Source organism: Lycium barbarum, chromosome 3 (assembly GCF_019175385.1).
Source record: "Lycium barbarum isolate Lr01 chromosome 3, ASM1917538v2, whole genome shotgun sequence".
Lineage (NCBI taxonomy): Eukaryota > Viridiplantae > Streptophyta > Magnoliopsida > Solanales > Solanaceae > Lycium > Lycium barbarum.
This window is the reverse complement of record NC_083339.1, coordinates 10773990-10801532: the sequence shown is the minus strand read 5'-3', so window position 1 is coordinate 10801532 and position 27543 is coordinate 10773990. Positions and strand designations below refer to the sequence as shown.

The 27543-nt window shown below is 35.5% G+C and overlaps 2 protein-coding genes across 3 annotated transcripts; both read left to right on the top strand.

The window, feature by feature from the left end:
* The first annotated feature begins 1903 nt into the window (after positions 1-1903).
* Positions 1904-7927, top strand: LOC132630306 (uncharacterized). Of its 2 annotated transcripts, none has more exons than XM_060345896.1 (6): positions 1904-2325; positions 3045-3282; positions 5782-5839; positions 5916-6033; positions 6128-6245; positions 6406-7494. In XM_060345896.1, exons 1-6 carry the CDS (start codon positions 2078-2080, stop codon positions 6415-6417), a joined length of 792 nt encoding a protein of 263 aa, XP_060201879.1. In that variant the 5' UTR covers positions 1904-2077; the 3' UTR covers positions 6418-7494. The 2 variants fall into 2 exon arrangements, with proteins under 2 accessions (XP_060201879.1, XP_060201878.1); XM_060345895.1 differs by lacking the exon at positions 6406-7494 and adding an exon at positions 7509-7927 and having other exon boundaries at positions 1906-2325.
* Positions 7928-9883: 1956 nt separating this feature from the next.
* Positions 9884-13333, top strand: LOC132630305 (uncharacterized protein At3g17950). The gene is made up of 3 exons (XM_060345894.1): positions 9884-10196; positions 10647-10781; positions 12750-13333. The coding sequence occupies exons 1-3, from the start codon at positions 10185-10187 to the stop codon at positions 13233-13235; spliced, it is 633 nt and encodes a 210-aa protein (XP_060201877.1). The 5' UTR covers positions 9884-10184; the 3' UTR covers positions 13236-13333.
* Positions 13334-27543: the final 14210 nt, after the last annotated feature.

Here is a 27543-nt window from a genome sequence, read left to right as displayed (position 1 = left end):
CAACATTTGAGCTTTTTGTTTATTCATATTTTAACTTTTTAGAGAAAATATCTTGCCAACTACTCTGTGATTGATTAAGAAAATATAGAAAAAATCTGAAAATAAATTTTATATATTAAAAATATAAATGTCTTGTTGCAATCCAACAACACGTGCTAATAAATTTTTGATAAAAAGACGTCTTTAAAATGATGACGCAATACTGAGACCTTTACCTCTTAAACCCAATTTGTCAAATCCAATCCATCAGAATACTGCTTAATTCCTAGAAGTAAAAACACGAGGAGCACTTGACATACTTACTTACAAAAAAATTGCAAGTAAATTACCTTTATTTATTGAAGAAACATTCAGTAAAAAATAATTATTTTTTTTGCAGAAAATATAATGAGAACACTTGGGAGGATTGAAGAGGAATAGGTAAAGAGAACCCTTGCGTATAAGACTGAAGAACACTTCGGCATTTTTTGTTTTCAATTTATTCGGAAATGAGATATTAATAAAATAATAATTAATTCAAAGAGCGTGATCTTAGGGAGGGCAAATCAGTTCGTGAATGTTATTTTTTCATTAGTAATAAATAGAATAAAAGATTTGTTAGAAAAAGTTAAAATAAGGGAGGTAATCGTAATATTGCAAACATGAGGGGAGGTCTCTGAAATTTTTCCTTATTTTTAATTACTAACGGAAACACTTATTTTTAATTTTCCCTTATTTTTAATGAGAACACTTATGTTTTCTCTTGAGCCGAGGGTCTTCCGGAAATAGTCTCCCTATCTTCCGAGAAAAGGGTAGGGTCTGCGTACACTTTACCCTCCTCAGGCCCCACATTGTGGAATTTCACTGGGTATGTTGTTGTTGTTGTTTTAATTACTAACGCAATTAATTAGCATTAGAAGTTGCCGAAGGTCCAAAAAGGATTAAATTTGTCCCTAAGTTATACAAATTGGTCTAAAGATGTTATTTGTTGAAGTAATAATTTGGATTACATATGCCTTCATCCACAACAACAACATATTCAATATAATCTTACAAGAATTAAATATGTTTTCATCATTATAAACTTGACCTTTATAATTATTTGTCCTCTAAGAATATTCACTTTATTTAATTGTACATATCTTTTGATTTTTTTCTCTTGAGCTCCAATATTTTTAACCAGATAATTTTTTTTATTCAAAATAGAGCTCCAATTATGTACCATATCTTTTTTTTTTTTGAGCCAAATCCGTAAGACCTCTAGCGAAAAATCTATCAATTTTTAGCTAAATAAAGAAATTACAAACCAAAATGGTGGATTTAGCCAAGTTTTCTTTTTTACAAATTTGACCTAAATAGGATGATCCAAGAAATTAACAAATTTAAAATGAAATAAAATATACAGTACTATCTTATTTTTAAAAATAGCACGTAGATAAAAGAAAATCACATGGCAGCGTGTAGGTGAAATTTTGACTAGATAAAACTTGAAAATATGCACTAAATACAATACGTCAAATTTGAATAATCTGAATTATATACTCCCTCCGGTTCAAAAATAATTGAGAGTTTAGGGCTTTAGGCTTGGGCATATGAATTAAGAAACTCACTAACTTCTAGAATTTAAGAGTATTTTGACTAAAATATCTTTAATTATGATTTCTTTTCTTTTTAGATTGACATAATTATTATGAGATATGAGAATGTGTCAAGGACAAATTTGAAAAAGAGAACTAAATACTTTCTTGATTTTGTAAAATATCATTTATTTTGGATCAACTTTTAGAGACTAAAACCTCAATTATTTTGAACTGGAGGGAATATCTATTTATCAACAAACTTTGCTAAACAATTCTAATCATACTATCACCGAGTTTGAACTCAAGAAAAGAAGTCTATAATTTGGGGGGGAAAAACAATTAAAGCGGGAAAATGCAAGTAAAAGGAAAGAAAACGCATGTTGTATTCACAACGGCGTCGTTTAACCTCTTTCAAATTTGAATTCAGGCACACCGCGGTATAATTCCTCAACTCACATTCCCAATCAATCAGTAAAGTTCACTGAAGCAGCAGAAACTTCTCGAGAAAGATAACCAAAATGATATCTCCGATCAATTACGCCATTGACGACAAGGACCTAGACGACGACGCATTATGGGCGGTGATCGATTCCGCTGCTGCCTCCTCTTCTTCCACCACCACCACGACCGTCTCCAAATACCGGAAACCTCTACCTTACAACAACAATCACTCTCCAATTCGTCCTTTTCCTAGTATCTCTAATTCTTCTTCTAGAAACTTCCGTGATGGAGAAGTACTAAATCAACGGCCACAAAAAATTTCCAGGTCAAACACTAAACTGCGTTACTAAACGGAGAGATATTTTGATCATTTTTGTTCTTATTCACTTAAATTTCAACCACTAGAATAGTAGATACTCTCTTCCTCCCGATTAATGTGATATTTTTTGCTTTTCGAGAGTCAAACTTTTGAAGCTAATTTGGATTAGGTTACCTCAATACTTTAAGATTTAAAATTTATATATTTGAGTGCTACATGAAAAGTTTCAATTTATGTGATACTTTTCATTTTTTGACTTTGAAGCTAATTTGCATTAGATTACCTCAATATTTTAAGATTAAAATTTATATATTCAAAAGCTACATGAAAAATCCCAAATTATGTGATACTTTTCGTTTTTTTAGAGTCAATTTGACTAAACTTTGAAGCTAATTTGGATTAGATTAACTTAAATATTTTAAGATTAAAATTTTACATATGTGAAAACTACATGAAAAATACTAGAAATTACAACTTTTCGCATATCAATTTAGTGAAAAAATACATTTTAAAATATTAATTGAAGTTCATGCAGTTTGAATCTCGGGAGCGAAAAGTATTACATAAATTGGGACAAAGGGAGTACTGTATGTATATCAATAGTTTAGCCAATTGTGTTAGATATAAGTGTATCCAAATAGCTCAAGAAGTGCAACAGCTAGAGAGTTCTGGCTTGATAAATGATGCTGTTTGATATAGATAATATCATCTTACTAAATCTGCAGGACAAACACTAACTGTGTTACAACAAGTCCGAATCAAATGGCGGTAGTAAAGCACGTGCAGCGCACGCCTACTGTGACGAATTATTCGTCACCGGTGGCTCCGGTGATGGAGTATGATCACAGCTGTAACAGTCCATTTGGTTCGGATTGTTCACCGGTGACTACGATGAGTCATAGCTTGGCTGGTCAATTTCCATCCGTTTCTCTGTTCAAGGAATATCAAAATGCAGCTATGGCGGTAAATTCATCAATTTTCACTTTAGGATAAGGACATTTTTGGTTCCTAAATTATAGGTATATTCTGAATTTTGGTCCTTGTGATATATGATGAAGCACAGGCCTCATTTGTTTGCACTTATTGGAGGTTTGAATCTGAATGGTTTAGACCTTAAGTCATTAAGTGCATTTGTTTGCATTAAGATCTAAGCACTTATTGGATCTTAATAGGTCTTAATCATTAAGATCTTAAATGAAGTCTTAATATCATTAAGAGGTATTTTTGTATGAATTTCTTTTTTTACCCCAGCAACACTTCAACCCACCACCCACCCTCCACTCAACCCCACCCCCACCTGACCAACTCCAATCTATCACTAAGAGGTATTTTTATATGCATTTTTTTTTACCACCAGCTCCACTCCAACCCCACCACCCACCCTCTACTCAACCCTGACCAACCCCAATCCCACCCCACACTACCCACCCCCTCTCCCCACCACCAACCCCACACCACCCACCTCACTCCACACCACCCCCACTATCTCCCATCCCTCACCCCAACCACCCACCCACTCACCCACCCCTCCACCTCCACTCACCACCCACCACGACTATGAATCATCTCCACCATTATTAGTGAACATAAATGTTTCATTTTTTATCAAATAATATTTATTTTATTATATTTATTTTCTGATATTTAGTTATTTTTTATTTGAATTGTATATTTATTATGTTTAAATGAATATATTATGCACATTCAGATGTTGAAAAACAAACAGCCTTAATCATTCAGTGTTCAAACCTAGAGACAACATCTTAATCATTCAGATGTGCATTCAGATTCAGACGTCTTAATCTTAATGAAAACAAATGAGACTTTAACCTGTTTAGTCCTTTTATGTAAGAAGTCGAGCTACTTTTAGAACTATACAACAACAACAACAACAGCCCAGTGAAATCCCACATCTTGGGGTCTGGGGAGGGTATAATGTACGCAGACCTTACTCCTACCAAGGTAGGATGGCTGTTTCCGAGAGACCCTCGGCTCAATAGAAGCATAAAAAGGGGGTCAGATAAAGTTAAAAGATTTAAAACGATATTGCAATGAAATAATGCAAGTGACACAGTAAAACAGGATAATCAAGGAATTCAAAGCGATATGGAAATGCAAATCACGAAAGCGGCACAGATAAAATAGAGTAATCAAAGTACAGAAAGTAGCAAATAATAACATAAATCAAAGCACAAGAAATTATAATGCGCTAATGCGCCTACTAATAAGGAAAGATAACGAGACTTATATACTAGCCTTCTACCCTAATGTGGGTCCTCCACACCTTCCTATACTTTTAGAACTATATTGCCGTTAATTATGGAGTAATAGTTATGAGTAATTAAGTGGTGGAACGACTAATAATTACAGTAAGTGAATATTCACAAGCAAAAGGATAAAAAATGCACATTTCAATTAATTAGAGGTTAAATGCTCTTAGTCAGATATAGTAAGGATTAAATTTAGAATTTATCAATAATTGAAGGACCAAAGGTGCTATTAACTCTTCACTTTATTTTATCATATTCGTTATAATTCATGTAAATTTCAAGCACTAGATAGTACGTTTATCAATAGTTTAGCTAATTGTTTAGATATAAATATATTGAAATTGCTGTAAGAACTGTACAGCTAGAGAGTTTTGGCATAAATGGTGCTGTTCGGTCTGGAATTTAATTTGAATTTGGCATATTACCTGTTGTTATGTGCACTTATTTTATTGATTCACATGTAAAATTGGTAGTGCATGATAGTCTTTTTCTCAATATAGTTGGCAGTAGTAGCATTGCTTCTGTTCAAGCTACTTCGATGAACTTGATGAGAAAGCTCTCTAAGTGCTAGTGTCTTCTCATCTTTGATCCTTCTCTTCACTTATTTTGCATTGAGGATACTCGTAAGATGTATGCTATTTGTAGATTTGTAAGGTCTCATTCCCATTTTTCCATTATTTCGTTTTCTTGCTGAGTGACTTGTCTAATTTCCTCATTGAAAATCAGGTTTCTTTTGCCATCAGAAGAAACGTATCTCTCTTCTCTTATAGTATTGTGATATCAAATTTCCTTAGTGGTAATGTAAGTACTTCAGCCTCTTAAACAACCTTGGTAGTAATTGAAGGAAAGCTGCACCAAGAGAAACTATGGAGAATGAGATACTAGAGAATTTTAAGGAACTGATGAGGAATTAGCATTTTATGCTCAAATTGGATCACCCAATTATCGTGCAAAATATCTTTGAATGAGAAGGCAAAACTTGACTATCTCCTAAAATCTGAGCAATGTTTGCACCTTTACTAGAATAACTTGTTAGAAGTCACCTTCAAGATAACTAGAAGTCTAGAACTACACTGCCTGTCAGTTTCTGTTAACGTCTATAATCAGCAATCACTGCTGTTGTTTCGTAATGACATTTTTTATCTATAAGAATGTGATTTCTTCAGGGCTTAAGCAATTAAACATTTTACAGATTCTGGAGAAAAGTGACTACACTATGATTTCTGGACATCCCTTCATCAAGAAAACTGGTATGTTAACAAGCTTAGGTCATTGGTTTCTTCTACTCTCAGTTATGTTTTACTGCATAAATGGCTATTTGCGCAGGTTGGAGGAAGATATCCTTTTACTTCAATCTATCATATGAAATTAAAGACAAGACCATCGAATTTGATGAGAACCGTAATGTCCTGCGTGCTGAGTTTATAGTTCGGGCATATATGCAGTATGTCTTTTGATTCACTCACTATTCTAACGTGTTACTCTGCTAGATTGTTTTCGTCTTGTACCATTGTTCACTTTCTTGGTTTTGTTCCTAGGGGTGGTAGGTTCTCAGATGGATGGGGTTCATGTGAAAGGCGGGAGAAGAAATTCCTTAAACCAAATCATGATGTTCCCAGCACGGCAGAAACCAGAGCAAAAAATAAAGCATGCCAGGTACATAGATCTCCTTCCCTAGGAACCCTATAATAGATAAGTTACTTGTCCTTGTTTAATTTATTTTATTAGTTCACCGTTGCTCACTACTTATTGTGTTGGTGGAGCAATTTCTTTAATGATTTTAGGCTTTACTGTTGTCAATTGCCTGCAACTGCAGCTTGCTCTTTAGGTGAATTCATTGTTCTTTGTGAGTTGGGTCTCTGGTGTTGTTTCTTCCATATAAGGTGCATAGACAAGCTACTTTGAGGCTTACTTCAGTTTTTGGGCCCTCGTGGTGCTATCAAGGCCTAATATTGTCATAGTGGTACTTGTATATGCAGTACTAAAACTTATGGCTGTTTGTTTCTTTCCTAGCTTCCACTTGCCTTTGTAAAATTTGCGGATGGATTTACATGTATTCTGGTTCTTAAGTGCTGTATTGCGTTAGGTCACTTGATTTTGATGTGCTAACCGCAACTCTATTTCTAAGATTCAGATGATCTCCACTGTCTTGCTCATTTCTTTGTCGTTCATCCTAACAAATATGAAATTCCTGCAATAATTTTTATTCTGTACAAGCGGTATTCCAATACCAAGTTCCCATAGAACTTGTTAAGTGTCCCACCAATAGGAAATGAGCCATGTCTCCTTATTTTGTACAATCCTCACCTCTTGAATTAGTTTTTGGGTTTGAGTGAGGTCCAAGTCCACTCTATCAACATGTTATTAGAACCAGAGCCATTCATATTTCTTGGTTTTCTCAATATTGCCTCTCACCCTGTGTCATATTATCCATGCACCGGATGTCCAGACTGGAGGGGGTTGTTAGGTGTTCCATGTACTCCTTATAGGGTCTGGGATAATTCTCACCTCATGAGCTAATTTTGTAGGATTGAGTTAGACACATAAGGTCCATTTTCTCAACAAAACTAAACCTGCCTCGTGACTTTGACAAAAAGTGTGAAATCCCCATAAGATCAGACCTTTACATTCCCTGTCGGAAAGTGGAACAGTCATCTGTTTCCAAACCGATTGTATGGCACAAAGTATTGCGGGATATGAAGAAGAATATGGTATTCTTTTCCACAATCATACATGCATTGTGCATACTGAAAATGCATCGTCCGTGACAACTATTCCTTGTTCATATTCTTGCCAGTCATGTCTACTTGTACCATTCACATTATGCTGTTTGGACTATTTATTCCTTTCAATAATCATCAATTCTATACTATTGTAAATTAGTTTGTTAAGCAGTTCAATGAGTTTAAACATTTACAGGACTTGCTTGGAATTGGAGAATATCGACCTGGTGTGAGCCAGATTACGTAGTACCTGCTAGAACAATCAAATCATAATTCATATCGTGCTCTATAGATGAGTCATATGCCGTTCCATCATATAAGAAGAGCTAACTCATTATACAAGTCTCCTCTAACAAAATGTTCATTCAAGCCCTAAGTTGAGGTTTGGTTATATGAAAAGCTATTGAAACTAGTACAAGTATAGAAAGAAGTTGTATGTACTGTAGTACACTCCCAGTGTGCTTGTAACATCTAAAGCTAACCATGTACTTTGACTTGTCATATTTTTTTTTTCCCCCTTTATCCTCTCCTTGACGTGACTCCAACTTTCAATCTTGCTGACCCGGGTGCAATAATATACAAGGCAGCGGCATGGGCTGATAAATTCTATTGCTATATTTTTTCTAATTTGATAATATGAAATGACATTTCTATTTGGCATTTTATACCATATATTGACAGTTAGCTTGTCCTCATCGTCTACGAGCAGATGAGCTTTGCCATAATTACACTTTTTGACCCAAAATGTCAATTCTTTTTTCTTTAGTGGCAATGTGACATTGGGCAAAAAGGACCTTACGGCACAGCAGTAGAATATTTTTTTTTAATCTGACACACCGACACTGGCTCTTGTTAAATTAGATGTATATTTCGAGTATTGTGTATATTGTTATTGAGATGGTGATACTTCTATTAAAGATCTCCGTTGACATCGACGTTCTTGAAGAATGTGACTAATCTATGGCCCATAGTAGCTTCATTAAAAATGACTTTGAAAAGTTTGTGAAGGAAGTATGGACCATAGGTTCCAGTAAAAACTTATCCGAACAAGATGTTCACCCCAATCAATAATGCTTGATATGCGTATGCATATAAACTTCTTTCATTTAATTATGGCTAATTTAATATATATATATATATATATATATATATATATATATATATTGTCATCTTATTAAATTACTTAATTAGTAAATCTGAATGATTTGATATAAATCATGGGTGCGGTAAATTTTTACCTTTCAGTTCGAGGCCAGTTAGTCCCATTTGAATCGGTATTCTGTTACAGTAATATGTTTTTTATGAGTATATTAGTTAATTAATTTCTCAATCGAATGTGTATGTCTTGGCTTTCTTAGAGTTAGTTCATTACTTCTTTTTTGCCATTGCATTTTCTTAATTTTTGTTCTCTAATATACAGATATATGATGCACGCAACATAAGGTTGCATATGTAATTGCCCAATTTTGCTTTGCCATTTCAATCACAAAGTATGATTGCTAAAATGAGGCCATTCTTGTTTACAGCTAAATGTTTTTAATAATGTACTGACTGATGACCAATACTTTTCCATTTACATTTCTCCTTTTCCTTTCTCTTCTCATATGATTGGCAATTATTTTTCTTGGATGCTTTACTTGACCTCACACTTTGTCAAAATTCTATTCAAACAAGAAGCTCTTTTTTTCTCTTTTTCGTTTATCAGGGCCAACCTTAGACTCACTTTCAATATAACTATAATAAATATAAATGTTAAATCTCACTTTAATAACTGTGTCACCTTTGACCATGTGAGTTTAGCAAAGCATAATTAGCCTTAATTTGGGGGAAAAAAGGAGGATAGCAATACCTTGACAGCAAATGTAAACATCTAATTATGATGACACTATATGCTTTACTAGTGACTGTTGGATTCAACCAAGAAGTTTCTTAACAAGGGGAAGGGAATACAACTATGTGGGATCTATAATATTAAATGCGCAAGGGTGTGGGCGCCAAACCATTAATGAAGTTGACTCAAATCTTGAAGATTAGAGTTTAAATTTTACCAATAATAATTAAAAGTAATCTCTTCCCATCTGTCTAAATTTTAGTAGACAGAGTTAGTCGATATTTTTGCTAGTGGGACAGTAATAGATACTTGATGACCAAAGACGAATTTAGAATTTAACTTTTAATAATTTTGAATTGTTGGACAATAAAAATCAAGTGCTAGTAAGTAAGTTCTAAATCTAATTTATGTAATATACTTAGTGAATTTTTCAATACATATTCCCTACATTCATTTTTATTTTGCACGCCGCTTATAAAATTAATAAATGAAGGACACATTTTATCATAATTCTCATATTAATTGATGTATATTCTCAATAGAGTTGAAAAGTAATTTGAAAAAGAGTAATTAATGTTAAGGGTAAAATAAGAAAAAAAAATTATTTTTTTTAATATGCTAAAGTGGATAAATAAAAGTGAACGGAGAGAGTATATAAGTTTGGATCAAAGCTCAAGAGCACAAGTGATAGATACCTGATGAAATAATCAAGTGCGTGCACAATAACATATTATAAAAAGAAATTAAGGGATTTGTATTAACAGTGGTCCTCAGACCCATGAGACAGCGTGAGATCAAGCTACTTTCCTTTCGAACATGCTATTATTATTAGTTCTCACTACCAGCACATTTTTGTATAAAATTCTTGTCCTTTTTACTTTTCTTTTCTTGTTCAGAGCAAGAGGATGAACTAAGCTGGTGGAGATGACATTTTATTCTTTTTTCCAAGTGACCTCACTCTTCACTATCCCCATAATTCTCACAAATATTAGTCTTTATTAAAGCCATCAGTCTCTTCAAACCAATTGTCAAGGAAAATCTATGGCCCAACAGGTATGTATTCCTTTGTCCTTAATTTTTTTCTTAAATTTTTTCCTATGACATGAGAAAAAATGGGATGAAAGGAAAACAAAGACAATGAGAATCGAACTGATACAATAACCTATTGTATGTATGATTCTCATCAGTACTACTAGGCTGTAAGTCGTGATAATGAATCTCCTGTGTTAACTTTTTTTTTTTTAATTATTTTTTTCCTATTACACGAGGAAAAAAAGGGGGAATGAGAAGGAAACTGACATCGTGAGAATCGAACTAACACCTATTGTATAAGTAACTTTCACCGATAACAGTCGTAGAAGCCGTAGTGGTCTCTTTTGTCCTTATTCCCAATCATGAGCATCAAAATGAGATTCCTTAAACCATTTTCTTCTATGCTTTTGCTATTACGTACCTTTTATTTTGGAAGTTTTTATTGAAATGTGAGTTTTGATGATGGTGCAGGAAGAAGGGTGGCCACTTGGGCTGCAACCATTGAATGTGAGAAATCGTGGGTTTAATGGATCAATTTCGTTCAATACTTTAATCACTGGTTCTCCTTCTTCTTCCACTGATTCTTCTTCTGGCCTTGATACTGAGGTCTGTACTCCTTTTTTATTTATTATTTTATTTTGAAGAATATTCTTTATATCCAAAATTAGAAATACTATATGAACAAATAATGGTAAGAAAAGAGAAATATCGGCCTTGAATAGACTGATTGGTTGAGGATACATCAATAACGGAGCTAAGAGGATAATATGTAAAAGTTCCATTGCCTGTTTTCCTTTTTTTCTTTTTCGATTTAACAATTTTGTATGCGAAGTTCACTAGGCCGATTAATTTATACCATCTATTAATAGATTTACTAAAGGAAATAAAGTATTTTTTGAGCTCAAACTCGAATTTTTTTATTAAAAATAAAGGAACTCATTCATCTCACGATAAGTGGTGCTGTATTTTCCAACGCGTGAAGCATCTTCATGTTATAGTGCTACTAGTATAAGTTTTGTAGATGTCGCTATGGGGTCAATGTCTTATCAAAAGTGGAAGGGGGAAAGCAGCACTTTACCCTTTACACATGGCCTTACAATTATTATGTTTCTCCAGTCAATATCAGGTTTAGAAAAAGACAGTTTCTTCCAATATTTTAAGCAAAATATCTTTCATTTGATGAATGGGAGCCTTGAATCTATTATTTAAAATATTATTGGTTAATGTCTACTTTTTGCTTTAATTTTCATAATTTTTATACATAAATTTATATTTCGCAGGATGTTCATGGTTCGGTTTGAGTCGGTTATCCCCTAAAAGATGATCAAATCAACTTAGTCAATTTTTCAAATGTTAGAATCAAATCAAATCAAATCAATTAAGTTGGTTTTTCATTGCTTCGGGTTTTGTTGGATTTTTCAGTGTTTTCGATTTTTTGTCAGTTTTTATTTAAATATATGATAATATACGTCCAAGCACATATTAAATTGACTATTTTATAGCATAATGCTACCAAATCAATTACTCCAATTTGAGAAAAGAAAGAAATATAAACCTAATCAAGTTATATATGTGCTTTCTCCAAAAATTTGTATATATCATTTAAGAATTTAGTCATTTCCAAGGAACATTAAAAAAAGTTCTTACAATGAATTTGTTTTTGTGCAATACATTAAAGATCTAGGTGTGATATAACGAGATATCTTGATGAATAATTAAAGGACTCAAAAACAAGTTATTTTGAACAAGAAATAGATTTTTAAAATTATCAAAATAAAAGTAACAAATCAAACTAGAAAGTAAATATAAAATTAGATTATTATAAAGGCAAAAACATAGATTATGAATCAAGAGTGCAAAAGATTAATATCGTAAAATTTTAAATTTTTCCTATATCTGTTTGGTTCGGTTATTTCAGTTATTTTTGCTTAGAATCAAAATCAAATCAAATTTTGTCGGTTTATAAAATGAAAAACCAAAATCAAATCAAATAAAAAAGTGTCGATTTTTTTTCTTCGATTTGATTCGATTTTCGGTTTTCCATGAACACCACTAGTCGAAAGTACTAAGTACAAATGAATCCAATAAAAGTTGTTGCCATGAAATTAGCCACTAATATTTGTCTTAGCATCGACTTCCAATGCCCTCCCTCCCAAGTTAGTTATTATGTTTCGCTTCTCGATAGTTAATTTGACTAACCTTTGAAGCTAGATTGGATTACGTACGTAAATTCAATATTTTACAATCAAAATTTAGCTATTCAAAGTTATATAGTGTACTACAAGTTGTACAATTTTTCTAATGTTAATTTGATGAAAAATATCTTTTAAAATGTTAGCCAAAGTTTACATAATTTGACTCTTGATAACCGAAACATGATAACTAATTTGGAACGGATCTTGAAGATCTTTTCCAATCTTATGTGAACACGAAATACTTTGTTCACCGAACTATCATTTTATATCTCTTTATTTTCTTTAATCCAGATGATATTCATAATCAAGTAATGGACTGACCATAAAGTCAATATCCCATAATTGAAAAAGAATCTTTTTTTTTCTCTGGTTGTTGCAGTCTACTGCTTCTTTCTTCCATGACAAGAGCATTACTCTAGGGAGCCTCATTGGAATTACAAGCATTCTAGAGTTTTCGAGAAGATCAACAAGAAGAAGAACAATAGTTGAACCCAAAATGAGGGACAACAAGAAGAGTAATAGTAACAAGTCAAGAACTTGGTTATTTTCACTTTGCTCAAAATTAAGTACTGATGCAGTGAGCATGAGCAATATTAATTCTGCCCCATCATTAGGCCATTTTCTTGAAGCAGAGAGAAAAGCTGCTAATGAAAGACCCAATAATAATGGTTATGGACCTGATGATTTCAATCAATTATCAGATAATTCAAATCATGTGAACAATAATTCATTGTTCATTGGTGGCCAAATTGCTCCTCCTCCTCCTCATGATGAGTCAAGAAAAGGGCTATTTGAGCAAGATAACCAAAATGGTCATGGTGGTCCTCTGCTTTTCTCATGTTTATGTGGGCACCTAGTGCATTGACTCATTTCAATTGTTGTGAAATTTTATTAGTATCATATTTGTTGTCTCCTTGGGATGGAAAATTTGGTTTAATGATAGGTGATTGTTTATTTGATTCACGAGGGGGTGATGAAATCTTGATTCTTGAGCATTTGTTATTGTCATTGGAAGTACTAAATTAATTTTCATTCAACATCTTAGTTCTTACACCACTTGTTTCCCTTGCCACTGTCGAATCCGGAATAAAAAATTTATGATCTCTACAACAATCTCAAACTAACATACAACTAGTTAATTTGTTCGCGTTTCGTACGATTGTAAAAGACATCTTTATATCTATGAAATATATCAATTTGCGTATATTATCGAGATAGAAGAGATAAGTCCATAGAACATAGATAAAAAAGAAATTTTGACTTTGAGAATTAACTAGTGATCAACTGGAGCTAATTCATTTGCAGCGAATATAAGAACAATAGAGGCAATTTCCCCCTTGCCCAATAAGTTCAATGTTTACAATAATGAAAATTGCATATGCTGTTGGAAGTGATAACTGAAGAATGATTTGCATTCACAAATTAAAAAAATAGCGATACACATTTGTTTAGATTATGTGATGTATATAAGCTTATCTCACAGCTCCTTACTCTTAATACTAATTGAGTTTGTTTCAATGGTAATACGTGAGTTTTTCTTTCAACAACAGTTGCAAGACTTCTTCCTTTCCATTGCAGGAATGTTTCCCATTTCACCGGTATCTCACATTGGCAACATTTTGTAGTTGCATTGGGTTATTACTTGAATGTGTTCAGGTCTTGACAGAACAAATTGAACTTCACAATTTGACTCTATTAGAAGGAAAAAAGAAAAAAAAGTAAATGTAATATGCTATTATCTCTTGTTCAAGCAATTATAAATGTAAAATTTTAATAATCTTGTTTCACTGCCCCAAGCAGTTGCTCCTTTCACATGTGCTCATCTACATACATATGGCATTATCACGTCACATACAAGGTCTAATGCTAAATTAAGTCTTTAATCCCAAAGAATAAAATTAATTAGCAAGTACTGCATAAATGTTGAACTAAGAAAAAAGCAAGCAAGGAATCATAATTTTTTTTGGCTCGAAACTCTTTAAATTTTTGGATTAAAATTTTGAGTTCAAGTCTCATTTTAAACATGGAATCAATATAAGTCTGAAACCCGACCCATTAGATTGATCATCAATCAACCGATCCATTGAATATCTAAAACTTATATTTGAAGGGAGCTACTAATAATTTTTGTCACCCGTGTACCTAATTAGTCCAATTATCAAGACTCTGTAGCAAGTCTTTTTCGTTCACACTTATGCAAATCCAACTCATGTATTTTGATATAAGTTTCATCTGCATTTTAAGACCTTGTCTGCTATTAAAGTTTTTGCCTATGTTCAAACCCGAATTGCAAAATTATATTGATAGTGTAAAAATCTTTATGTCATCAGTGTATATAACTTAAACTCATAAATTCAAATCCTTAAAATTTTCATATGCAAGTTCGACAGCTAGTTCGGTATGTTGTTGTACTATGTAATGCAAGATTAAACTAGAGGCCTTCATTATTTTCATACATTTTCCATCGTATTCATAAATGGATCCAAAGCTTACACTAAGGGCATATTTTTATGATCATATCATTATAAAAGTGAGAAGCCTTTTAAGTCCAAAGTTAAATTAGTAAAATTCCCATCAAATGTTGAACCGACCCTTTTACCCTTAAAAATAAAATTATCCTTTCAATATCAAGGTACCAAAGAGTAAAAATACTTCATAGAAAATTACGGTCATTATTAAATCATGTAAAGATTCTTAATGCTATCCGATTACTGTTTCTTTTTCTTATCAAAACATGGAGTATTTAAAGAGCAGTAGTATGAAACGTTATTAAAATGAACAAGAACCCAAGGGGTAACCCATATCTTATCAATTATGTGATTATGTCGTGCCAATAGGAATAATCATCCTTGGTCATCTGGTAATGCGCTTGTTGTAAGAGACAAATTTAAATGTACTATTTTTAGTGGCTTTAATAGTACTAGTACGTAAGTCCAAATTTTGGCTTCTAACTTTAAAAAAAATAAGAGATAAAAGGGTCAAAAACACATCCTAACTATCACTTTTTTTTAGTTTCATACCTAAAGTATCAGAAGGTTGAGAAAACTACTTAAACTATCACTATCTAATTTGCAAAATACATCTCAAATTATTCTTCAATGGCATGTGATCTAAACTCTCCATTTTATATAAAAATGTTGCCAAGTGTTGTCCACGTGGATAAATAATGTCACAATGGCACCTACATGGAAATTTTAAAAAAATTGTTTTAAAAAACAAAACGAAAAATAATATTTGTAAAAAAATATCAAAAATTATAGAAAATAAAAAAAAAGTTTAAAAAATGGAAAAGTTGTTTTTTTTTAAAAAAAACTGATTATTTAGTTTTCACATTTTTTTTAAAAAAAATCAACTTTTCCATTTTGTAAATCATTTTTTTTTAATTTTCTAAAATTTTTAATATTTTTTTACAATTTTTTTTTTAAATCCAGATTTTTTTTTAAAATGCTGATTTTAAAATAATAATAATTCAGTTTAAAAAAAAATTAAATATATATATATATATATACTTTTTTTTATATAAAAAAATATTATTTTTTAATTTCCATGTAGGTGCCACCATACCATTACTTATGCCATGTGGACAATGTTTTTGAGAAAATTTCAGCTTCACTTGCCTTTTGGAGAGTGAATTCATACATTTAGTTCAGGTGTGTTTTGCAAACTAGATAGTGATAGTTTAGGTAGTTTTCTCAACCTTATGATAGTTTAGGTATGAAACTAAAAAAAAGTGATAGTTAGGATGTGTTTTTGACCCTTATCTCAAAAAATAATTAAGATCATCAATGTACATCTGAAATAGAGAATCGAGTTCAACTGAATTAGGCTTGGGCTGCAGGTTTCGAACCCAATATCTCCATTTGTGCTTATTATTCAAATTTGTCGCAATCTTGAGCTTCTGAGGTTGGACAAACGATTCATGGTTCTACGATTCATGTTGGTGACGGCTAATGTGTACTATGTCAACTAAAATGGTTGTGGTGGTGCTAATGTTGGTTGTGGAGGGAGAGGAAATGCTAGTGGTGGAAGAAGAATTGGACGAGAGAAGTAAATGGGTTTTGGGGCGGGGGGGGGGGGGGGGTGATAAGGTGGCATGCTACGTGGTGTTCACCTCACCAAGTTGTTAGTGTCACATAAGATTAGTTGTCCACCTTGGATAATCTTAATGGAGGAAGGGTATATTTAAACTATTTAAGTAATGTTAGGGGTATTTTTGGATCGGTATTTTAACGGAGGATATATTTGATCCTTTTCGCATAGTACAAGGGCAAATTTGACCCTTTTCCCTCTTTTTTAAAGAACCCTTTTCTTGTTTCTTTTCTTTTAAAATCTCTTTAACTAATAAAAAAAAGAGGAAAAGAATGTGTTTGAAATAGAAAAGAAACAATATGTTTATTAGGAAATGGGCATATTTGACCTATCAAGTAACAATAGGGGCATTTTTTGGCCCAAACGATTAACGACAAGGGCATTTTTGGACCAAACTATTCACGGGGACATTATTGTTCAGTTTCGTATAGTTTTAAGGGCATTTTACTCTTTTCCGTTAAATTAAAAACAAAGCATACGCTTCCGTCGCTTCTCGCTTTTGTATGAGAAGCACCCGCTTTCTCACTTCACATCGCTTCAAACTTAAAAAGCGATACATTTGCGCCTCACGCTTTCAATAACGAGTCCGGAACCAAAATGACTCAATAAAAGATACATTGAACCAAAATACCCCAGAAAAAAAAGGCACAAAAGTACCTTTAACACAGTAAAATAATGTGTTAAAGGACTTAACCATAACGGCATGGTTAAGTCCTTTAACGCAGTTATTACTGCACTAAAGGATATTGCCTCTCCTTTAGCGCAGTAGAATAGTGCACTATAGGATCTATTTGTTTTGGTTAAACTCTCTTTCTTTTACATTTTCACACTTTTTTACGTACTTTAGCCGTATATTAATCATGCTTCGAGACTTCGGAACTTCAATATTTTATATAGAACCCTACTTATTTTTGTGTGATTAATAAGGTAGGCTCAATACATCAAGGACACGCAAAGCTTCAGATTGTCGTGTAGTGGTTGAAAAGTGCTCGAAGTCCATTTTTGTTTGAAGACTTGTAGTCATTAGCTTTACATTATTTATGTTTTAGGGTTTCGTGGTATATTTATATTTATGCGTAACTTTATTTCAAATATGTCACGATTTTTTTTATTATCAATTTAGGATGTGACACTATAAACGATAATAAAGACTAAGATAATATTTATAAATATAAATAGATACGCAAAAAATATATAACATTTACTTAAACTGTACAACATTATTGTATATACTCTATCGTAGATGGGTCCCACATGTGGTATGCCTGAGACTATCCTTAGGATTAAGGCTCATACCATCCCCACCGCCCTCACCATCGTCTCCGTCCCCTTTTTTCCTCTTAATAAGAGGGCGCTCTAAGCCATGATCATCCCTCGCCCTTGCGCCCTTCTACATAACGTGCTTCTTCTTGGGATCTAGTCTCGCTGGTACGCTCAGAATCTCAGGCTGATTTGGGTCTGGAAACGAGACCTTATCCTCGTCGGGAGATGCCACCGCAAGTGCCGAAGGATGAACTTGAAAAATATATAAAAATTAGTATCATTTCTTATTTATATTGAATACATTAACGTTTGTTGAGTAATAAAACCTGTGTATCGACGGGTGCCTGAGTAGGCTCCTGAGATGGGTCTGGTGCAGAATATGAAGTAGTCTCATGGACGAGATGTTGTTCGAGGTCCAAATAAAGGTTAAAAAAATTAAATAAATATTTACCTTATATTGAATAAAATTAATTTTTACTAAAAATCTTACCTGTGGCTCGACAGTCTCATGAGAAGACACCTCTGGCTCGACAGGCCATGAGAAAACGCCTGAGTGGGTCACTCTAGAGGACCCACTGGCGCTGAATCCTAAAATATAAAAAATTACAAAATAATAAGTAACATATACATTTAAATAGGTACTTTAAATAATCCAATGAGTATTTTAAATATTCACCTTATATTAAATAAAATTAATTTTTAATAAAAATCTTACCTGTAGCTCGACAGTCATATGAGAAGACACCTCTGGCTCGGAAGGCCTATGAGAAAATGCCTGAGTGGGTCGCTCTAGTGGACCCACTGGCGCCTAATCCTAAAATATAAAAAATTACAAAATAATAAGTAACATATATATTTAAAATAAGTACTTTAAACAATCAAATAAGTATTTTAAATACTAATCGGGATTAAAAAGTCATCGAAGTCATGAATCTTGGGACCGTCTAAATTTCTCACTGGCCGCTCATCATCGAATGATGCGCGAAACGCCGCCCAATCGATGTCATCACGTTCCTCGATGTACACATTCTGGCTTGGCTGAGATGAAGACCCAGATATCTCCGCAAGTAGGCGTGCCGGCGTAAATGTAGGTGACTGTCCAGCTGAGCTGCCACTGGCCTGGAACGGTTGCGGATGGACTAGAATGGGAGCGGCCTCATTTGCCTAATCTTGCAGATGGTGTCCTCCACCACCAAGTCCTCTAGCAGTACCGCGTCCTTTGGCAGCACCACGTCCTCCTCCTCGCGCTTCCTGATACTCACCCCCTGGAACAGGATCATCCTTGCACCTAAATTCTCCTGCCTGCCGGATACCGTCCTCGGATATCCGTAGCATCTGCCGCAACCCCGGGGTAAGAAATGCTCTAACCCCAATATGCGTAATCTTTGTACGGCCACGAGCTGCATTTGTGTTCAACAGTAAAAAAATAGTTATTTTTAAAACGTAATAATTAATACAATTAAATAAATCTAAATACGATAAGCTTACTAACGCCTCGTACTGCCCCGCTAGTGCTGCGGATCTTACATCCCTTGCAGGACGCAAAGCTAGGTTGCCGATCAATCGGGGTGTGATCCCATGATACCAGTGCATGTAATCCATGATAGGAGTCGCATGACCAACCACCGCTAAAGTCCCCAGCCTGTCTTGCCAACGCTGGAGCTGGACGCCCATGAAAGCCAGAAATGCATCATCGATGGTCGCTCGATCGTCCCGCTGGTAGTGCTGGAGCTCATGAAGAACATCGGGGGTATATTCTGAGTATGCCCAAACTATCGTAAGAGGCGCTCGGGCATGTGATCCTCAACGATGTCTAGGTTCATCAATGGACACCGCGACCTCTACGCGGCCTTACCAGCCCTGCAAAAGGCTAGGAACCCATCCAAAATAGCAGCGTGCGGCGTCCATATAAATAGCTGCATAAAATATAGATACAAATTAGTGATCACCTAGTAGAAAAGACGTTTAATTAAATTAATAATGTAAAGTTAAATAGTTTTACCGCATCATCTGTCATCTGATCAAGCTGGTCCCGGAATGGAAGAATACTGTGGTGCAAATCCACATCCCGATCAAAACCTGGCGTCCACCTCCTCGTAAAGGGCATGTCAATACCGAGGTGATATCTAGATAAGGGTTGAAAAGGAAGCATCCTCTCCCACGCGCATAACTGAAAGCGATATTAGAAACTACGATATTTTAGTCGTCGGTTCAAGAGGTTTGTTTACATTAAAGGAACTCACACCTAAAATATTACCTGGAGAAGAGCAAAAAATCCACACACATCGCTGATACGACCAATAGACTCTAGGCATAGGCATCTGTAGAGGTAAGCCAAAACTGCACCACTGCAACTATAGTCTCCCAAGCGGTCCAGATGCTCTAAGAAGATCAAATATCGTAAGCCGACATAAGCACCCGATGTGTTTGGGAACAAGATGCCCCCAAATATAATAAGCAGATACAAACGGGCACGACGATCAACAATGTCCTGAGGAGTGTCGTCCTCAATAGGAAGCTCTGTGAGAAAATAAGTGCAGCGTGCACTAATCTGCACCCGACTCAATCCCGAGACCTAGGTCGCGACACCAGGCACGAAGTGGGTGAGCCTAGTCAACTCCAACACCCATGTCCTACCAAGAGGAGGCTCGTACAGACAGTATTGTCACGACCCAACCCCGTGGGCCATGACTAGTGCCCGAGCTGGACACCCATATGTACCTGTCAAACATAATCGGACTGATACTATAGGTTTTCAATCGATCACATCGTAATAACATACGCACGCCGACGAGACTGCCACTGTATATATATCATTATACTGCGCAAGCCGACAAGGCTGCCAGTACATATCAGTATATTACGCAAGCCGACAAGGCTGCCACTACGAAACGGTAATATAAGCAAGCCAACAAGGCTTCTACAACAAAACGACAATATATGCAAGCCGACAAGGCTGCTACAACGACAGGACATCCATAATGATCATGTAGACACAACTGATCATATCTGAATACAACCCACATACATGTTTACAGACCTCTAGGAGTTTCAACAGTGAAATATGACGGGACAGGGCCCCGTCGTACCCCTATACAACATACACATATATACACCAAAAAGGGTCTGTACCAGAATTTGGGCTCCGGAACAACGAAGCTCTCCAAGACAGCAGAAAGGGAATCCTAAGCTGGCGGATCACCCAAGCGAGTATCTGCACCTGCGGGCATGAAACGCAGCCCCCTCGAAGAAAGGGGGTCAGTACGGAATATGTACTGAGCATGTAAAGCATGAAATGCAGTAAACAGGATCATAACTGAAATAAGAAGTACAGAAAACGAGTACAATAACCAGAATACCAAAACACTTGCCTTTGAAACATAAATCATGCATGTCAATATCATATATCATATCCGGCAAATTATGGGACTCGGTGAACATGGTCGCCACCCCGTCTTTGGCGCCATAACACAGCATACTCCAGAACACAGCATAACTCCATAACACAGCATAACTCCATAACACAGCATAACTCCGTAACACAGCATAACTCCATAACACAGCATAACACCATAATATATATATATATATATATATATATATATATATATATATATATATACCGTACCCGGCCCTCTAGTGAGGGACTCGGTGAACAATGCAGTGAAACTGTGCACGATAACATACTCGGCCCGGGACTCGGTGAAAGACATATTGAGGCATGCACGAGCAGAGTAGTGAGAAACCATATGCAATTTAAAACATTATCAAGACCCAGACAGAATAAGAAGAAGAGGGTAACATCTGAGTATCAATAGCGACAATCATATCAAGTATCCCTCGAATGTCATTATAGATCATATCAAAAGAGCCTTAGGAATCGTAGACATGAATACAAAATAGCTTATAAAAGTCAGGGACATTAATTGTCGTAGAGTCTCTAAGAACAGGACTAATAAATCACACTCGAAACTTAGGAATAGAATTACCCCAAAGCTCATATCATTCATCACCTAAATCTAAGACATGCCAAAAGAAGAAAAGGGACAGCTTTACATACCTTTTAGCCCATTGTTTATAGGACTTATCCTTTAGCTCGCACATTCTCATTTTAGCGTTTTCTATTAGCTAAAGACTTAACGAAAATCGGGCAGCATTTCCCCTATATATCCGCCTATCCCGAATTTCCAATTACCCTCCTACTAACACAGAAACACCAAAAACAACAACAACAACATATGAATATAATCATACCTTCAACTCTTGCAATTCAATAAGAATAACAACATGTTCATATCAACACAACTCCACCCTTAACTTTCTAATTCTTTCATTCCTTCACCATATAATCCATGATAACAACAACTATAATGCAACTTAAAATTAATTTACCATGTCTAATTAAAGAAACCCTCTACACGGCTCAATTTACCGTTCAACATCAACATCTACAACTTCTTACATTCATCACATAATTAGAAATTTATACAAGTTTGATCATCTCCAAAACGTGCTAAAAAAAAGGATTAAATCATACCTTAATAATCTTGGCTTCTTAATATTGTTAATCCCTTGAATGTCCACAACACCACAACACTTAATTTCTCCCTTGCCTAAGCTAACTCTCGGCTGGAATTCTCCATGGCCGAGAGCTTCCATGTTTTTTTTTTTTTTTGTATTCTTGTTTGTTCAATTGTTGAAGAAATGACTTATGAGTCATATAGAAAATATATATATATACCCTTCCTAGGCTCTACACGTCCCCCCCCCCCCCCCCCCCTCCCCCTTATGTGTCACTTGCTTGATTGTTTTTTAATTAAAAATCGGGTAGGGCCCACTTTTGTAATTAATAATAATTAATTTAATTAATTACTAATTCCCACTTAATAATCTAATCACAATTAATTAATTCCTAATCTCCAATAATAATATTTTTTTTTACACTAAATGAAATTTATAAACAATTGGTTCTAATTTAGAAATTAAAAGTTAAGGGTTTCTATTCCGTGTCCGAGAATGATCCCGTCTTTTAACTTGAGTCGATTCTCTTGCGAATAACTCGACGTATAAAAATACGGGGTATAACATCCTTCCCCCCTTTAGAACATTCGTCCTCGAATGTTGAATTGGTCCCGTAAGGTTCTATGAGAATTTTGGGGAAGTTTCCCTTATCGTCATAACATATAGTTTTTATCAGCCAATCAATACAACCAAGTGAGGAGCTTTAAGTTACCTGTAGGCATAGGGAACAAGTAAGGGTACTTGTCTTTCATCTCCTCCTCGGCTTCCCAGGTCATCTCTTCCCTATTGTTATTTCGCCATAACACTTTGACGGAACCCACATCCTTAGTTCGCAGCCTTCTAATCTGTCGATCAAGTATGGCTATAGGCTGATCCTCGTAGGATAACTCCTCTGTCACCTGGATATCATCTACGGGAAATACTATGGAAGGATCGCCTATACATTTGCGAAGCATTGACACGTGGAAGACTGGATGCACTGCTTCCAAATCAGACGGTAGGTCCAACTCGTAGGAAACTCGGTCTACCCTACGGATAATCTGGTAAGGCCCAATGTATCTCGGGCTTAGCTTCCCTTTCCTGTCGAATCTCATAACACCCTTCATGGGTGACACCTTCAAGAACACCCAGTCACCAACCTGAAATTCTAGGTGCCGACGTTGATTATCTGCATATGATTTCTGGCGACTCTGGGCTGACAGTAACCTCTCCTGAATAAGCTTCACTTTATCAACAACCTGCTGAACCATATCTGGGCCTATCAACTTAGTCTCACCAACATTAACCCAACCAATAGGTGACCTGCACTTCCTCCCATACAAAGCCTCATACAGTGCCATCTGAATACTAGAATGATAGCTGTTATTATAGGCAAACTCGATAAGTGGCAAATGATCATCCCAGCTACCCCTGAAATCAATAATACAGGCCCGTAGCATATCTTGTAATGTCTGAATGGTACGCTTGGCCTGTCCGTCAGTCTGAGGATGGAATGTTGTGCCAAGACTCACCTGTGTTCCCAATCCCTCCTGGAAGGATCTCCAGAAGTTAGCTGTAAATTGGGCTCCTCTATCGGAAATAATAGCCGTGGGAACCCCGTGAAGTCTCACTATCTCCTTAAGGTACAACCTGGCATAGTCCTCAGCTGAATATGTAGTCCTGACTGGAAGAAAGTGGGCTGATTTTGTCACCCTATCAACGATGACCCAAATAGAGTCATATTTTCGCTGAGTGCGAGGTAAACCTGTGACGAAGTCCATATTGATTACCTCCCATTTCCAGGATGGAATCTCCATCTCCTGTAATAATCCCCCAGGCTTCTGGTGCTCGATCTTAACCTGTTGACAATTCGGACACTGAGCAACAACTCTGCTATATCCTTCTTCATGCCATCCCACTAATACAAGCATCTGAGGTCATGATACATCTTCGTTGACCCTGGATGAACAGAATAACGGGCATAGTGTGCCTCTCCCATACCCTTTTGTCGTAACCCTGCAACCTCAGGTACACATGATCTACCTTTGTATCGTAGATCTCCGTCAGGTGCAATCTCGAATGGAGTCTCTTCCTTTTGAATAGCTTCATCTCTATGATGTACAAGAATAGGGTCCTCGTACTGGTGTCTCTTTATCTCTTCTATGATAGAGGACTCAGCAACTCCTCGAACAGAAACCCTGCCGTTATCAAAATCAGCCAAACGGACTCCAAGATTAGCTAACTGGCAAATCTCACGGACTATCTCTTACTGCTCTGGTTGTACATCTGCTAAACTACCCATAGATTTACGGCTGAGTGCATCTGCTACAACATTGGCCTTTCCTGGGTGATATAGAATGTCAACATCATAGTCTTTCAGCAACTCTAGCCACCGCAAATTCAGCTCCTTCTGCTTAAAGATGTATTGGAGACTCTTATGATCTGTATAAACATCAACATGCACGCCATATAAATAATGTCTCCATATCTTCAAGGCATGAATCACCGCTGCTAACTCCAAATCGTGAGTGGGATAATTTCTTTCGTGCTTTCTGAGCTGTCGGGAGGCATAGGCTATGACTCTGCCATGCTGTATCAACACACAACCTAGTCCAACACCCGAGGCATCACAATAAATAACGTAGCCATCTGGTCCCTCAGGAAGTGTTAGAACCGGAGCCGTAGTCAACTCCTCCTTCAATAACTGAAAGCTTCGCTCACAAGCGTCGGTCCACTGAAACTTAGCTGCCTTCTGCGTCAGCCTTGTCAAAGGCGCTGAAATTGAGGCAAACTTCTCCACAAACCTCCTGTAATACCCTGCTAGCCCCAGAAAACTGCGTACCTCGGTAGGCGTCGTAGGTCTCGGCCAAGTATTCACCGCCTCAATCTTCTGTCAGTCTACCCGAATGCCATCAGGTCCGACAATATGCCCCAAGAATGCTACTGCAGTTAAGCAGAATTCACATTTGGAGAACTTAGCATACAATTTCTAGTGCTGGAGCACCCTAAGTACCGTCCTCAAATGATCTGCATGCTCCTCTTCTGATCGTGAATAGACCAGAATATCATCAATGAATACTATCACGAACAGGTCAAGGAATGGCTTGAACACTCGGTTCATCAAATCCATAAATACTGTCGGAGCATTGGTCAGCCCAAGGGACATCACTCTAAACTCATAATGCTCGTATCGGGTCCTAAATGCAGTCTTAGGAATATCTGCCTCCCTTACTCGCACCTGGTGGTAGCCTGACCGTAAGTCTATCTTGGAGAAATACTTAGCACCCTGCAATTGGTCAAATAGATCATCAATTCTGGGAAGGGGATATCCATTCTTTATTGTCACCTTGTTCAGCTGCCTATAATCAATACACATTCGCAGCGACCCATCCTTTTTTTCATGTGCTCGCTTTCATTTCCGTCACCGCATACTCTATATTCTGAGCTTTCCCTATAGAACTTTATAAACCTTTTCTCATTCATTCTATACTCTGCTTTTCCATATCATGTTTGTCACACCCCATTTTTAACCCGGGAGTTGAAGCGGAGTACAACATATTGGTGATTCCTATATTGCTTGTTTTAAGGAGTCGCCACCTAATTGATTTTATGGTGAATTAGGACACCTGATTATTAACTAAGGTAAAGTTAAAACTAAACCTCTGTTAATGGTCTGCTTAACCAGTGTGATTCTAGGTAAGGGTTCTATATTGTCCTAAAGGGAAGGGGTTAGGCATCCTTTAGAATCCGTTAACTTACGGTTATCCGACCAAACTTAGGTTAATTAATCAATGTTGGATATAGTATTTAAATTTTAAAAGAAAGCTTGTGCAAATAAGACTTGTAAAAATATAACAATTTATGCAAAAGAGGATTTCAAAATGTCATTTTTTTTTTTATAAAAGAAAGAAGACTTCAAATAATAATACTGTTAAAAAATGGGACTAATAATTCGCATAAGAGGGGATTTTAGAATACTATTTGAAATAGAAGTTTATAAATGTTGCTAAGATTTAAAATAAAATACTAATAAAACTTATGGAAAAGAAGATAATAATTTGTATAAAAGGAGACTTCAAATGCCATAAAATTTAGAAAATATTGTTAAGGTTTAAATAGAAAAAAAAAGTGTTGTTTAAAATGAAATTTGTAGAAAATATAATAATTCTTATAAAAAGAAACTGCAAATGCCATATAAAATAAACTTATAAATGTTACAAAGATTTTAAATAATGATGTTAATTAAAATAAAAAAACTCGCATGAAATGTATAAGCAAAAGAAGACGCGGGTTTGCATAATGCCTTAACAAATATTTGAAACAAACTAAACGATGATGTATTGATTGATTTTGCATTTTAGAAGTTCAAAAAAAATCTTTAATTCCTATTTGCATGATGTTTCAAAATTCTCAAGATAATAATATGTGAATCCTTTAATATATGGTCATGTCATTTTTTGCAAATTGATTATTTTAAATAAAAGCATGAAGAGAAGGGAATAATTTGTGAAATTGATTGTTAGTTCTCTCTTAAGTTAACTACCCATAGCTAAGGTTAATCCACTAATTCATCTAAAGTTCATCTAAACTAGCAAGGATAAAACAAAATAAAACGTTAGTCACATAATACACAATCAAACGAAAAATAAAAAATGAATCAAATGGGCCCAGCCATTTTGGGGTTGTTGGGCCTTGTTCGCTATTGGGCTTCGGCCCAGCAGCTCTATTTTTTGTTGGGCCGCTGCTGCTTAATACTGGGTCACTGTTGGGTTTGGGCCCAGCAATTTTATTACTGGGGCTGCTGCTGTTGGAATTGGGCTCGGCCCAGAATATTGGTTTTTGTTTTTTGCTGTAGTTGATGGCTGGACAGAGAAGATTTCGTTGGGCTTTTAGCCCAACACCGAATATGGAAGAAGAATGAGTCTCTCGGACTCTTATACGGTGATCATGCAAAAAATGAAGAGGAAAAGGATTAGTACCTAAACAATAAATAAGGCTAAACATATATATAATATAAATTCAGAACAGATCAGTGGATTATGTATATACCGCGTATATTTGCATAATTCAGGTACAACACAATTTAATTTACAAGCAGAACAGCACTTAGACATGGCAGAATCCAAAACCGTATAGCATTTGTGCATTTAAGCATGAACAGGATTAAGATAAGCAAATAGAATGCGAAAGTGTTTTATATCATAAGGGCGGGAAACAACAGGTAGACTACTGGCATACCACTGATACTGGAAAGCATGGTATACGCAAGTATACCATTAATATACCACTGATATGCCCCCTTTTCCCCCTTAAAATTTTCT